At 34.0% G+C, this 16,402-nt stretch overlaps 1 protein-coding gene across 1 annotated transcript; it reads left to right on the top strand.

Annotated features, from left to right (window-relative positions):
• The first annotated feature begins 2,249 nt into the window (after positions 1-2,249).
• On the top strand, positions 2,250-14,253 carry LOC574691 (WD repeat-containing protein 54). Its single transcript, XM_775056.5, has 8 exons — positions 2,250-2,601; positions 3,154-3,216; positions 3,895-3,961; positions 6,616-6,669; positions 9,089-9,296; positions 9,886-10,048; positions 10,554-10,622; positions 11,290-14,253. Exons 1-8 carry the CDS (start codon positions 2,359-2,361, stop codon positions 11,419-11,421), a joined length of 999 nt encoding a protein of 332 aa, XP_780149.3. The 5' UTR covers positions 2,250-2,358; the 3' UTR covers positions 11,422-14,253.
• Positions 14,254-16,402: the final 2,149 nt, after the last annotated feature.

Genomic DNA, 16,402 nt, shown 5'->3' with positions numbered 1-16,402 from the left:
AGTAGTTTTGTATTGGTGCTCACCATTCTTGTGAATTCAGTTTCTCCCCCAAGTGCAGGAAACCAGGTAATGATCACTTAGTGCTTGGGTAATACTTCTGCTCTACCAATTTTCTACAGTTTTTGATTAAATCAGTCATTGAAGAGGTAGTAGCAGAAACTCTAGTTGCAGATTTTTACTAGTTGCACATATCCAAAACTTCAGTTATTTCATGTAACTGTTTTTTTTTCCACTTGTTATCATCTAGCATTGTATCATAATTCATATCACCAATCAGGCTACATTCATAGGCTAAATCTTCTGTTCTTTAGAGAGCTGATTCAAACAATTGGCATTAGGGAGTCTATACCAGATAACAATCAGCAATGGTTTTTACATTTGTACACTTGATTTCAATAATCAGCATTTGTTTCCAACTGATCATCCATTAAAGGGATAGTTGAGTTCTGTTTTCAGACCGCAAATGCCTTCAAAGTGCATGGTTATTGCTCTTATTCTTATCTATGACATTTATAGTGCCCTTTTAGAACCTAAAATTGTTATTAAGGTAATTTTAGACCCCAAAATGTGTGAAATTTAGCCAATACGATCATACCAATTCAGCTCCACTTTAAAAAAAAACATGGTGACCGTTACTTAATTATTTAATGAAAAAATACAATACATGAGCCGGCGAATTGTGGGTAATATAAGCAACATGAAAATGCCAACAAAAAGCCAACATCGGCATTGGCTGAAATACGACGTAAAAGGCATTATTTCGTTTTTTTCAACAGTTTTTTTCAAATTTGTCAAAATATCTAATGTTTGTGGTGGTACACAAGTATTAGAAATCGTTATATTTCAGCCGTCTCTGAACTGATTTTGATCAAACAAAGATGATTTTGCCATTTAAATATTATGTTCTTTCAAATTTGACACTCAGTTTTTCATTATCTCGCAAAAAAAATATTTTGTGTAGCGCCCTCTGCAACAGAACTCAACTATCCCTTTAAGTTGTTTCTAAACATGTAATTGATATCATTTCTCATATATACTGCAACACCTCCCTCTGTTATGTTTCTTTCTTTACATAAGAATGAATAAACATTACATGCATTTCCATTATCGTTGATTAGTTCATTTACTGTGTTTCACTCAACATTATTACATGAATATTTGACTGAGACGTGAATATATGGAGTTCTTTAATTTTCTTTGTGGGAGAAGCACAATATTCAAGCACAAAGTTTAATAATGAATGTACATGTAGTAGCTTGTTGAAAATGAGAACTACTGTGAAATGAAATATATTTTGTATTAAAACATAAACAATTATGATTCTGTATAGATATGTCTTTGGTGTTTATATTTCAATACTTATGAATTCTGGTGGCTCTAAAAGCGGTGTCTGTTAGAGATGTAGGATTTTTGTTAGTATTCTCATGCTGTGGTTCATCTTTATCTGGCAACTGTTTTGCTATTGGCTAGCCTGATCTAGGCTAAAGGACTCTTAGCTATGTATATGGATGATATAGATATGACATGCGCGTATAATCCTGCTCGGGCCTGTCCTTACAGGACATTGCAGACACAGTTCTTTCTGCCACTAGGGTTTGCTAAGTTTGTACAAATCTATTCCTTAAACAAGGAAGGAGATGTGTCATAGAAAAAAGGATGGGGAAAAGTGGAAAGAGAGAGAAAGTGAGAGATTTAGAGGATAAAGAGAAGGCATCAGAAATAAGAAAGAAAGAAGGAAAGGGATAGAGGGATCAAGAAAGATGGGAAAAGAAAGGTAGATTAGTAGGTGAAAGAGAAGAAGGAAAATGAAGGTATGAGAATTATGAACGGGATAAATTATGAGAAAGAAGGGAAGAGATTGGAAAGAAAGGGAGAGAAAGAGAGAGAGAGAGAATATACAGTATTTTTTTAACAATGGGGAGGGGGTCCTCCACTTATAGTTTATTATCAGATGATTATATTAATTATCAAAAAGGAAGAGAGGACTAATTGTATCAAAAAGATAAATGAGGGAGAAAGAAAAACAACAAATATATTTTATACAAAACGGAAACAAAGAAAAAGGGGGACAACAGGAGAGAATGGGAAATCGGGAAAAACATTTAGCCCTGTTTGTATTACAGCGTATCTTTAGATTTGCCATATTAGGAAGCCTTAGACGATTTTCAGACCGCCCTGAGCAACTTTACTTCCCGAGGTCTGCCATCGGCATGCACCGTGTCCGAAATGTGTCTGTCGCCATCTGCGACGTAATACAGATAACCACCTCTTGACCCGATTGCCTTCACTACAGGACGCTTCTGAATGAATGACCCTTGTTATTGAGCCTGGGAAAGCTGAAATTACACCTTAATCATCATGTATCATAAATCAAAATCAGTACATTTGAAGAGCTCTGCGTCGTTGAGATACAACAACCTTTCTGTTCTGTGCTCGCCGGAGCGGAATGTGACATGTTACGCTGTTGTTCACAAGGCGGTGGTGAATATCTCGAACTGTGCTAGCGAAGGAGCGGGGAGCGGTGTCAGCCCCAATGTCACACAGCGACAACTGCACTGCAAAGATGTGGCAGGCGTCACTCAGAATGCAGCCATCCTTGAGGTAGATTTATCTTGTCATGGAACCTTATTATCATTGAATTGATACTCATTTGATTTACCAAATGACTGACAATCTGACTTATGTTGTCTTGCTCTTCTTTTTATCTAGCTAGGTATAAATATACAATACAAATACAAAATGATCCACGAGGCATGAGCAAATTTTTAATTTTAAATTGAAGCCACAAAGCCCACAGGCACAAAAAGATACACTTATTATTAATATTACTTATAATAATTTTGTAAGAGAAATTGAAAGACTGTTAAACAGATTGATGACGTTGGTTTAATAGCGTTTTAAGTGCTTGCGTAATTGGGATGAGAGAGATGGAATCATTTTTGAATGTCAATGTTCATGTTGATGTCAATTGAAAGTGCTTAAAATAATGACGCGGATGAAACAAAAAGATCTTGGTCTAATTGCTCTAGATATCATGAATGTTAAGTGGTTCAGTTATTCTGGAGCAATGTGTATAACTTAGATTGAGCAGATCCACTAAACGAATTGGGCAAAACTATAGACAATATGTTTCTTTGTTTTTGTATGTTGCAGGCCAAATTCTGTGAGTTGCCATCAAGAACTCTAATGGTGGTATGCTGTCAGAAAGGTGTACAGGTGAGAAAACACTATCAATAAACCAATACGTTGGGTCCTCTCTAATATAACAACAAGTTGTGATTGATTCAAATAAAATCAATCACAAGTTGATAATTGATATCAATAAAAAATATGTAATAAAATGAGTTTGTAAATGTGTGTGATCGAATTATAGAGGATCATCCATCACAATTTTGTTATATGACAGGTCAACATATTTTTGTTTACTAAGCCAAACGTACAAGTTGGCTAAATATTTTATCTCAGCCTAAATATCAATTAAATTAAATTAAATTAAATTCATATTTATTGATCATGCACAAAAAAAACATGTGAGCAAAATATTAAGTTGGTCAAAATATTCATATTTCTGATGTATTTAATTGAAGTATTCAATTAAATACTTGCTTGTACATGTACATGTATGTCTGAATATAAATGCCTTTTCAGTGCAGATATGGGCTGATGCAGAGAAAGTGAGAAACTAATCTAAAGAATTTTGGAAGTGCATCAAGGCAATTGCACATTATTCTGTACATGACTCGTGTGTAACGCAGGAAAGAAGGAATGAAATATCATTAATTGATGATCATAGGTAAGGAGTGTGTGTACATGCAGATACATGTATATTTGAATGTATTGAATCTATTTTCTGTTTCACTAATGGTTTGTTTGTTTGATTTTTTATCCTTCTAGATGTTTGAACCAGATAGCTCAGCATTGGTCTTTTGGCATGCTCTATTCAACTCTGATGGCAACGATGGTAAATTAAATATACTTCATAAAATATCTTTAATTCATAAACCTAGCTCATCGAATACATAGCAACTAAAAAATAATTTCTGAAATCTACATCAATAAGTTTTCTTTTTGAAATATGCAAAATGTGATTATTTCATTGCTATGTATTCTTTTTTATCAAAAATGTACATTGGAACTAAATAATGATGTACTATGCAGTGTCGACAAAAATAGTACGCCCTCTAACAGATAGTGGAATCCGAGCGTTTGGCACTTGGATAACCCGTCACACGTGGGAAGATTTGTATCAAATCATTGACCCGTCGGATATGTGTCATTTATTTTATAATGTTGTGCGAGAACATATTGATCAGTCCCTACCTACTAAGACTATCAAATTTCATGAAAGTGATAAACCTTGGATATCTAGTGAGATAAAATCGTTAATTAAACGAAGACAGCAAGCTTGGCACTCTTGTAATAAAGAGCTGTGGAAATATTTTAGAGACAAAGTTATAGATGCAATAATATTAGCTAAGGACTCATTTTATAATAAAAGAATTCATACACTTAAAATAAATAATCCCGCTGATTGGTATCGTCATATAAAACTCATAACTCAAGGACCTCAAGATCAACCATCCATTGACATACCAGGTATTGCAACTGATCAGCCTGAACATTTTAAGGAAGCAGCCGATTGCATTTACGATAAGTTTTTATCTGTGGCAGCAGACCTACCGAAACTTGATAAAACAAAGTTACCAGCATATTTACCTTCACCTGTGGATTGCCCAATAATAGAATCGAAAGAAGTGTATGATCTGTTACGTAAACTTAATTTACAAAAATCGACTATTTTAGGCGACTTACCTGTCCGAATATTACGTGAATTTGCTTATGAGTTATCTTTTCCATTATGTTATATTCTTAATTTTACATTTAAGCAAGGGGTGTTTCCACAAGTATGGAAGTATGCTGAGATAGTACCAGTACCCAAATCATATCCACCAACTCTACTTGAATTACGGCCCATAGCCCTAACTTCTTACTTTGCTAAAATAGCTGAAACTTTCATTACTAAATGGTTGTGTGAGGATATTGGTGATATTATTGATAAAAACCAGTATGGAAATCGTCGTGGTCTTTCTACTTGCCATTATTTAATTGCAATGTTACATAATTTATACAAAAATGCAGATAAACAAAAAACAATTTCAACAATAGTTTTAACCGATTTTTCTAAAGCGTTTGACCGGATTGATCATAATATTTTAATTTGTAAACTTGTTAAATTGGATGTACGACCATGTGTCATTTCATTAATAGTAGATTTTTTAGAATGCCGCCAACAAGTAGTAAGGTATAAAGGTCGTATTTCAAATGTAAAAAATAACAATGTAGGAGTCCCTCAAGGTACAAAATTGGGGCCTATATTATTTTTAATTATGGTTAACGATGCGTGTCATGATTGTTTACTCCCTTTTTATAAGTATGTGGATGATTTAACTATAGTAGAAAGCCGGACTTGTACACAAATATCAAAATTGCAATCGGAATTATTGTTATTAGAAAATTGGTCTTTACTCAATAATATGAAACTTAACCCAACTAAATGCATTGCTATGACAGTCTCTTTTATGAAAAATCAAACTCACCAACTGTTGTATATTGATGAGACACTTTTAAATGAAGAAAATGTAATCAAAGTTCTTGGAGTTTATATTCAATGTGATTTAAAATGGAATACTCAAGTAAAGGAAATGTTAAAGAAGTGCAATAGAAAGTTATATATGTTACGTACCTTGAAACGTTTTAATTTACCTATTATTGATCTCGTTATTGTTTATACTGGATACATAAGACCAATTTTAGAGTATTGTGCACCACTTTTTCATTCCAACCTAACACGTATACAAACAGATAATATTGAACGAATACAAAAACGGGCATGTAGAATTATTTTGGGACTTAATTATGAAACATATAATCATGCTCTAGAACTGTGCAATTTGTTAACGTTGGAAGAACGTAGGAATAAACTTTGTTTTGATTTCGCCATTAAATTAGAAAAGCATGATTTGTGTTCGTTATGGCTACCAAGTCAAAGAAGTGTTAAAGTTAATTTACGAAATGTACAGAAATATTCTCAATTTATTTGTAAAACTAGTCGCTTTAATAACAGCTCTATTCCCTATTTTGTTCGTATCTTAAACGATTATTATTCAAAAAAGTAAGCTTCATATATTTTTGTATATGTTTATGTTTAATGGTGTTGCCTATTATGTGTATAAATGTGTCCAGTATTTTTATCCTTTTATATGTCATTAATTTTATTTTATGTCAACATGTATAATGCTCAGTGTATTTTAAATATCATGATGTTTTTACCTTGTACAAATGATCTGCAATTCAGCTTTGGCTGCCAGAACATCATACGAATAAACCCTTATTGAATTGAATTGAATTGACTTATATTTGATATATTTCTCTAAATTGAAGGTTTATATATTTGCTTATTTGCCCAAATAGACTATTTTGAAAGTTTGTAAAAACTTGACTGCTGATATCCAATTCATTGGGCCATTGTGGGAGCTTTTGTACCTGAAGAACTTTAACCTATAATGATGGTATCTATACGTAATGATACATTATACTATTCTTGCTATTTTGCAGGCTTTCTATTTACCAGAGGGATAGCATCTGTGCTAGATAGCTTCATTGCAGTTGGTAAGGTTCTAGCTTCCTCTCTTCTTTAAAGCCCCACTGTACTACTTATACATATAGCTATTTGCGCCCTCTATATAGCAAATAATGCCTAATCGGTGCATGTTGGTCCCCCATGATCCTCTTTTTCTTATGTTAATTGAGAGCTGATTTGATGAGATAACCACCTTTCAGTGACCTGGCAGGGAGGTAATCCCCCTGGCCAAACTAGTGCAGATGGGCTTTAATAGTTGATGATACAGTATTTAGATTGTATTTGTTTGAGATAGATCTATGTAGTACAGTACCGGGCAAATGTACAAACTGATACAGCGAAACTTGTATATAAAGACCGCTCTCGAGGGAGGCAAAAAAGGTGATCTTTATATAAAGCAGGAGCTCTTTACATGTATGTACATGTCCCCTTTATTCAAGTACCTTTGTACAGGTATCAATGAGAAACTTTTTTTCTTCTTAAGGGAAACAAAGAATATAGCGATCTTTATATACAGGTTGTCATTTGAAAGGCAGGTTTGACTATTTAGAGGATTTGCATACATGAAGGTAGCTTTTGTAATCATGATTGATTTAATATGGATATAATCAGTGTGGATTTATAACACTTTTGCATGCTATCATGTACATTCTAAACTATCTTGGGTGTAGTTATAGTTGTTGCTGTAGTTGCTCGCAAACAAGGTACAGACCATGTTCAACTTTATTTATTTACCTAGATTCTCTCCTACATTACTTTCAAACACCATCTACTCTTGTGTGCAAAATGTAAATTTACAGAATTCATTGTTCTTTTTATGTCTTGCCCTCCATTCTTTAGGGGGTGCCATTGTACTTGCATTCCTATACCGGTAATTCTCCGGACAAATTTTATATCAAAACCTAAAAAATGATAAATTTGATAATTTTTGCATATATATTTCATTTATTAAAGACGAGGAAATTATGCTTTAATTCTCTGGTTATTTGATGTGTGTCAAGTTGAGAACATTATTGATATTAACGTATATATACTCCTTGAACTGTTAGGAACAAAACCTTTAGATTGGGGAAAATTTGTCTTGAATATAGTACAAGTTTGCACAGTGAATAGAATAGCACAAGTCAATCTGAATGGAATTTTCTTCCTTCCACTCAATTAACTGCGTTCAGGGGCTGCATTCGTTCGTGATCCCGAATCGCCAGGTTCGGTATTTGTGACTACTGAGAACAATTTTTGTCAGCACGGATTGCAGTTATACTTTTTGCACACCATTTTATTTACCGTATATTGTTTTTTTGTTATCAAAACACCTACAGGAGATAGGTTTTGTAGGATTGTACCAGTGTATATGTATGTTTTGCAGGGTTGTTTTATTTCTTAGGATCCCTAAACTTATGGCCTTTACTGAGAGGCACCCATGACACATGGGTTGCCAAATTCTAACTTAGGACCCCCTCGATTTCACAATTTTTGTTGGGGGCTTAACCCGGCTTACTGACTGTAACATTTTCAATCTACCCCTCCCCCCCCCCCCCCCTCAAAAAAAAAAAAAAAAAAAAATTGAATTCCAGTTACTATGATAGAGGTGGAGGAATATAAAGATTTTAAAGACAAATTGTTACAAAAGAGAGGAAAGCATAAACAGACATAGACTATTGAAATTGAATACTCTACTACATAACACTACCACCGTGACTACTACTATTACTACTTCGGTCTCTACCACTACTTCTATCACAGCAGCTGCTTCCACTGCAGATGGCGGGTTCTATACGTAGTTACCTTATAATAAATGTACGGTAACTAAGAAACGTATGATGGTAGCAAAGAAAATAATTTAAAGATATGACCCAAGTCCTATACTGCACATTATGTTCTCCTGTTTACCTCTGTATACCTCACTTTCTATGTTTTATCATTTCAACTTTGTGGCATGGGCTCACATGTATGAACAGTGTTTCGTCTATTTGATGCATGTCTTGCTTACCGTATTTGTATTTTTCCCTTTCTTTACCTTTTAAGTTCTTTTGGGATGAATTTGATAGAACACTGTAAAATTAATATGTACATTGAATATGAGAACTTCCTGTCATGCAGAACATATAATGCATTGATATAGAAAAGAGTAACCATTGAAAATATTAAAATAAAATGATATAATTCTTTCACGTAGTAACATTACAATCACGTTGTGTCTAGTTTAGTGTTCGTAGTAGTAGTAGTAGTAGTAGTAGTAGCAGTGGTAGTAGTAGTAATAGTAGTTTTTGTTGTATTAGTCGTAGTACATGTAGTATAGTAGTAGTATAGTAACAGTAATACAAGTTTTAATAGTAGTAGTATTACTAGTAATGATAGAAATTTTGTATTTTTGTAGTCTTTTAGTTTCATTATCATTTTAATCATGTAAATCCTTTGTACTCTTTATATTTTAAAATTCATCTTTAGGTACATCCATTGGTTCTGTACTGGTATTTTCCATCCCATCTCGAGGAACCAATGTCCAGCTAAGTGAGACACTGAGCGGTCACTCTTATCCCATCAGCGCAGTAGCCGGTGCAGGGGACTTGATGGCTAGCGGTGATGATAGTGGTTGCATCATGGTCTGGCAGGCTGGACCTAAGTTCTATCAGTTGACCAGGATCAACGGCGGAGGGTCAGTTTCTCTAATATCACTTGAATAAATACTATAAACCCTAATGGGCCTGTTTTCATCAGTTCTCAAGCTCCAGTTTGCCAAATAACCCGCTATTTTAACTATTCAGATCGCAAATTATCCAGCTAATTTGCGTTTTCATCAGCCCGCAGTTGCAATTGGTGGTATATTTGGTCAAGAAAATATCCTGAGAAATCTTGGTCTTGTTTTGAAAATATCCCGCTATTTGGGAAATAGTTGGCTAATTTGTGCTCGTCTGAGCAAGTTTGTGATGAGCGTTTCGGCCTGGTGAAGACGCAATTTCGAGCTTCGGGATAATGTAAACTTGAGCTGATGAAGACAGGCCTACTGAGACCGAGTATGATAGAAATTTATGAGGATTGTGAAACGTAGTATAGGGACCCAGCATTTTGTAATGAATACGGGTATAAGCCCCAAAAGTTTCATATCCATATCCAGAGTACCAATCAACCCAAAATGTAATTTTGTTTTGTCCGTTAGTAGATCCATGTTGCATTACTATACCGGTGTTCAGAATACCGGTTTGAGCTTCAAATAATTGTGTTTCTTTGTTTATTTTGCTTTGCAGGGCTACATGTTCATCTCTGTGCCTGTATAAGAACCTGGTAATAGGAGGCTATGGGACCGGTCATATTCGTATCTTTGACACACAGAAGGGAAACCTCATGACTGAAATATGTGCACATGCCAAGTGGATTCATGCTATGGATCTAGCCCCCTCTGTTGGCCTGGTCAGTAATTTCATTTCATTTCATTTATTTATTTCCACCTCAAGATAAAAACACTGAAATTATATAATCTTCAAAATACAAAAATATTTAATAAGATATCTGAAGTGGGAGGAATGTAGTGTTTTTATATCAGATTTTTGGGTCAAAATTCATGTATTTATTAAATGAAAGTATATTTGAAATTGAAGTCTGCCAATAATGAAAAGTAGGCAATTAAACATGTAAAAAGATTTTACAAATGAATGTGAAATGATGTTAAGGAATTTGAATTAACTTGAAATCTACATTATTTTTCGTTAAAGCTCACCTCCCCCCCCCCCCCTGAAAAGTGTGATGTAGCCTTTTAATTATTTCAGATCACATTATTGCTGTATTAATGAATCCTGAAAGTGGAAGCTAACTTGCTAATGTTGCATGTATTCATAAGATCAATGATTTTTTTTTTATATAAATGTGCTTTTCCAGGTTTTTAAGAACTTTTGTACCTTTTGATTTTGTTTTCCAGTTATTGTCCACATCCGAAGACACCATGTTGAGAGTATGGTCATTGAAAGCTGATGACAACCAAGCAAAGGTAAACACATTAATTATAAATGGATGTCTTGCCAAGGGGTATAGAGTGCTGAAGTTTGAACTTTAACCTCTGACCATGTGATCCACAGTCTGGTGACTTATCCTCTAGATAGTAACACCTATAACAGCTAAAGACCAAGTGAGTGTCAATATGAAATTGTAACATAAATGAATACATCATTTGCCTTGGATTGGGTAGACAAGGTGCTATAGGACATGAGATGATCCAGGTCAATTTAGGTTGACTACTTATCTGAGACCTGTACAACCTTGCAGCAACCAATGCTTGCAAAATAATACTCTTAAACAGTAAAGGGTCCATTACTTGGATGCCTCCCTGTGATGACATGTAAAACACTGAAAAAACATAGCGGGAAATGAACATTAAATTAGAATGCATAATTGAAGTGCTCTATAGTTGACAGATTTGCCCCCTGTTTCATCTAACTCACCCTCTGCCCATCCTCTCCTGGGCCCCGCCTTATAAAGAGTTACGATCGATTTGGATCAATCCAATTCCTCCAATCAATCTTAAGTTTGCAGTCTTCATCTCTTATGTACATAGTTGCGATTAATATCAACACTTTATAAGACGGGGGCCCTGGTATCCATGTTGTTGTAATTTGTCTTACTTCTCCTCAATCTCTCTCTTTTAATTGTACATGAAGGTATCACTTGCGCACCAAGAATGCATCACGGACGTACAGCTATGCGGAGCTAAATTCCTTGACAAGGAAGGCCATTCCTTCTGCGTGAGTGGATACGATGCGCCAGAAGTCGTGTGTTTCACTAAAGGTTAAAGGTCATCATACGTGATAGATGATGTTGTTTTAATCTATATTCCACTAATTTATTTAAAACTTGATCCTAGATCTAAGATCACATTTAACGAAGGAGATTTTGACCGTAGACCAATCTTTTTTGTTAAACCTGATGTTAAACAAAAGCTCAAGACCAGTGCCTGGTTTATATTTGAGTAGATTACGGGTTGGTGAGTTGAGAGGTTTACTGAACAGGGTTAATGCAAAAACAAGAGTCTTATAAAGTGGTGGTCGGGTACTGGTAAGAGAAAAATTGTGATGACGAGCATTCTATCAAATCTTAACTTCATATAAAAACAAGAATCCCATTTGGAAACGTGTTCTGTTTGTTAGGCGTCTCAAGACAACTCAGATTTGGCACAAACTTAAAGTAAATGAAACATGTGATTTCAGGTAATTAGTCCAGTGGGTTGCTTGTCTTGTGCTGATTTGAATTCATGTATGGCGTGTACATTTACAGTGAATGAGTTGTTCATCCTAGTGTATTGTACATAGAGCCTGAAGTTGTGACAATCATTGATTTGCTTAGCTCACTGAGCAACTCAAATGGCTATTGGAAGAATCACAGTAAGCATTGATTAGCTTGAAGTCTGCACAAAATGTGAACATCTTGTATTTTTTGTACAATTATGTTGCACATTACTGTTTTCATTGTATGAAACAAAAATACGAATGGATTCATCACGTTTTGATCATTGCAGTGTATTTGTCCTTACCAGAACTCATCTATCATTCAAATTAAATTATTACAAGAGTTGGATTGCCCTTTGAGTATGTAAAGGAATACATACTTGCAAGCTCTTGCCAATAACCTTGGCAAATTGATTAGCACCATGATGCGAACAAATTAGTGTACATTTCTCGTATTCCTAAGGCCAGGTAAGGATTAGTTGAGGTTAAAGGTCAGGTGGAGCTGAGTGCTCGGCAGTGAAAGGCACCAAACCCTACATGTAGTCCCAATAATGTGAGTTTATGTGATTGAATGTACTGTATTGACAATGTCCGCTAAAGTTCATCCCTCAGTGTGCTGTATAAGCACAGTGTAAAACTTGTTATTTTCATATTAGGTAACTTTAAAGAATATGGTATTTAAAATTGTGAAATCTGTTGGAAGTTATATTCAGTAATGTTCTGCAACATTAGTGGCGTATTAAGAATATTGGATATGATACATAAGATGATACTCATTGAGCTATAACCACTTTAGCGAATACATTGTCCTGTTTCAGTCGGATCAAAGAACTTGCCACAAGCAGATTAAGAGGTAAACTACTAAATAATCATTTCAGATAATGTTGAATGTCACTCATTGATATATTAATCATTGAGTGTCATATATTGAAGGCTAAATGTCTATGATGCAGGGACGTCATTTTAAGACCATAACCTGATTTCAGACTTTTTTCAGGCAACTTAATTTACAGCACATATTGGACTACAACATGTCAGTCTCTTTTCAGGCCCATTGGGGTGAAACCAACTGGTATCCCTGACAATGCAACATCTACAAAAAGAAAAACCATTTACAAGAAATGAAATGTAGATGAACAAATGATAGTTTTGTGCCTTTATGCTCATTATTTCATTATTAGATTCTTAGAATTCAGAAGTGTACCAAGAATTTAGCAGTTTGTTTTGTGCTTTGAGTGAAAAATTGTATGCGCTGTATAAATACTGATAGATATCAACTATATTGTGCTTCTGCATTGGTATGAATATTAGCTGTATTTGCCATTCCCTTTACTATCTAGTTATGTTGAAATTATGTTAATTGTATTCAGTACATGTACATCACAAACTTTTAGTACTATAATTGTTACTTTGTACTCGCATCGTATTTAAATTTGTCAACATCACCTTGAAATATTGTGGATATTGTAATTATTCAAAGTGAAATTATATTTAGATGAGTTATTCTTGCAGCTATGGCCATTTTTATGAAGCCAAGTATATGTATATTAGGATTTTATGTTTCATGTGGATTGTGGAGTATGTGTAGATGCAGCAATGCAAAAGAAATGTTTGGAAATAACGTTGTGGATGATGATATGTACTAGAAATTGTTCTCAAATAGATGAAGTTTCATAAGTATGCACATGTTTGCTCTAGATTTAGATATTGCCAAATTGCAACCCCAGTGGAATAGGACAGGGATCGAGTCACTTAGGTTTGCAAAGTTCAGCCAATATATTCATAGAGCTACGTATTTTATTTTGTGACTGTCTTTTGGTTTATATTACTTGGGCCAATCTTAATTAATTAAGAATTTGAAAGTATACAAATATATGTCTGAGTGCCATATATAATTGATGTATCCCCCTCCCTCTCCATGTATTGCATACATATTTGCCATCACCCCTTTTAATGTACATTTAATTGTTCCCGTTTTTGTGCAGATTGAAATGGAAGTGAACCTTCATGTTAGCTTAGTTTTATTACCACAATAAAACAGAAAATATGAGAAACAGATCAGTGAATTCAAATATCATGCCTTTCCAGTATCAGATTTTCTGCAAACTTTCATCGAAACCCTGCCCCCTTGCTTTTATCAAAGCCAACTGGATGTTTGGGTTGACTTCCCTTTAACAATTACATTCCTTATGCTTGTAAATTTAATGACAAAGATTTTATGCAGTGTACTAGTATAGAAATTGTCACTTGTTTTTTTTTCTCCATTATGACACTAGATTGATTAGATGTTTTGTAGTATTTCTTATGGAGGTGCAATCTATGGTATTTACCATTTTATGACAGAAATAACGTATTATTGAATGTTTGTACATTTCTTTTGCTTATTTTATGTTTGTTTTTTCAATATATGAAAGTTTTCTTTTTGTAATTCATATTAGTTGAAAAGTTATTGTATGCCACCTTGGTTGAAGGAAAAAGGCAATCACAAGACAACTATTATGTGGCCATAAGATGTGGAATAGGTGAGCAGAGATTGTTATCATACAAGTAAGTTTGTTTTTACGACAGACTAGTGGAATTGTCATGCAAGCTATTTTTGCATCACCCCATTTTATATATCCATGGCATATCATATTAAGAACAAAATGTATTGTTCATGTGGTAAATGCACTTCAACTGTCACAAAGTTACAGAAAAAATATCCTATTCACCAGGTAGTGCTTGTACAATGTATGTATGTGGTCTCATATTGTATTAAAGTAAACAAACATACTTGATGTTTCTTTTGATTGTGTTCTAATGAATGATTGCTGTAATAGAGGCAACAGTGAGTCTAGTATTTGAGGTATAGAATGAGGTTTGGGAAATTAGATGTAAACAACACATAGGCAATGAGGAATCATCTGTATGTTTAAAATCTGGCTAGGAATATAAAAAAAATGTGAGAAATTATTTTGTGGAAAATTACTTACTTGGTAGAAAGAATATGAGGAAAATTTCCTTTTAAAAGAGGGTTAAAAAAACGGTGTGATCAAGGGAGAGTTCGATAAGAGAAAGATATAAAGAGGAAATTGATTTTGTTCTTCAAGATAAAGAAATAAGGGATGAAGATGATGAGAGTAAAGATGGGGGGAAAGAAGATATGGGGAGAAAGAAGAGATGAGGAAAAAAGTCTGAAAAGATGAAAAACAGATTTATTTAAGTCCATCTTCTGTGCCTACAGAATCACTTGATATACAATGTAATCTAATTCAAGCAAATGGGAGAGAAAAAGCAAAGACACAAATTTTAGCTTATTGAAGTGCACCAATATATTTATGTGGGTGGAGCTTTGGCAGAAGAACAAATACACATAAAAACAATGAAATACTTTTGCAGTGAATTTCACTGATTTCCTTAAGATGTTTTATTGATATATTTTTTCAATATTTTGATTTGCACACATGGTAACTTAATAATGCTGAATAGCTGGAAAGATCTGAACAGCCTCTTGATTAATACAACATGGTACCAGAGTAAAATATTTTCACAAAATTAATACACACTAACAAAATGTTACAAACCAGTGTAAAATATCAAGAGACAAAAAGAGAAAAGGCACAGAGATAAAGAGACAGACGGAAAGAGAGAGAAAGGGAAATAGAGATATAAAGACAGAAAGAGAGAGAAGAAGAATGCAGAATGTGTCATGTATTCTAAGGTTAAATTGAAGATATGATGCAGGAATTGAAAAGTCCAGATATAAAAATACAGATATACAGAGAGTGTTGTTCATCTGGAAACAACTTGCCTCCACGAGGCACAATATTTTAAATCTTCCTAAATTGTTAAGGCTCCCACAAGAATGCATGCACATTAAATTCACCTTCCAAACACCAGGTATTCACATCTACAACACAGATGGAAGTAAAGTTAGAATTTACAAATAAATATAATAATACATATTTGGTTTACAGAGAAATTTGAATACACCTAGTACTTTGGAAGCACATGTAGTTGAACACACTTCACAATAATACAATATTAAGAAAGACCAAGGTATGAAGAAGTCTATATAACAATAATAAATGAACGAGTACTGTAACTAATGATAAATAAATACATGAAAAATGCTTTGATTGGAAGCCAAACAAGAGGAAATAATTAGCGAAATCTTGACCACTATAAAAAGAAATGAAAGAAAAAAAGGTAGATACTTGGATTACGTTACAAATTTCTAATTTGTTCAAAGTTAATTCAGAAAAAGGTGTAAAGTTGTAACATATGAAAATGTATGAATTTAGTTTTGATAGCTCTCCTCTCGTAATACACCAAGTAACTCAGCTAGCCTCTTTAAAAAATCTGCAAGGCATGACAAATACTTTTTTCCCTTAAAGGTACTTGTTAACATTGTTCAGATGAGAGAAAATGGTGCTAAGGTAGTGACTTCAATGCTTGATGTACATTTAAAGATAATCTGAAAGTTTGAGCGAAAACCATTACTAATGATAAAAATTGGGGAAAAACCGATCTCATCGATTTTTGAATTCTCCCAACTATATTATTATAA

This window comes from Strongylocentrotus purpuratus, unplaced genomic scaffold (assembly GCF_000002235.5).
Source record: "Strongylocentrotus purpuratus isolate Spur 01 unplaced genomic scaffold, Spur_5.0 spur5_scaffold_15, whole genome shotgun sequence".
In the NCBI taxonomy this organism is placed as follows: domain Eukaryota; kingdom Metazoa; phylum Echinodermata; class Echinoidea; order Camarodonta; family Strongylocentrotidae; genus Strongylocentrotus; species Strongylocentrotus purpuratus.
This window is presented reverse-complemented; position numbering and strand designations above follow the sequence as displayed.

Excerpts from the sequence above, each read along its gene's own strand:
- LOC574691 (XM_775056.5), top strand. The coding sequence starts at position 2,359 with ATGTATCATAAATCAAAATCAGTACATTTGAAGAGCTCTGCGTCGTTG. Across the intron at positions 2,602-3,153 it reads AGAATGCAGCCATCCTTGAG|GCCAAATTCTGTGAGTTGCC; the intron begins GTAGATTTATCT and ends TGTATGTTGCAG. Across the intron at positions 6,670-9,088 it reads AGATAGCTTCATTGCAGTTG|GTACATCCATTGGTTCTGTA; the intron begins GTAAGGTTCTAG and ends ATTCATCTTTAG.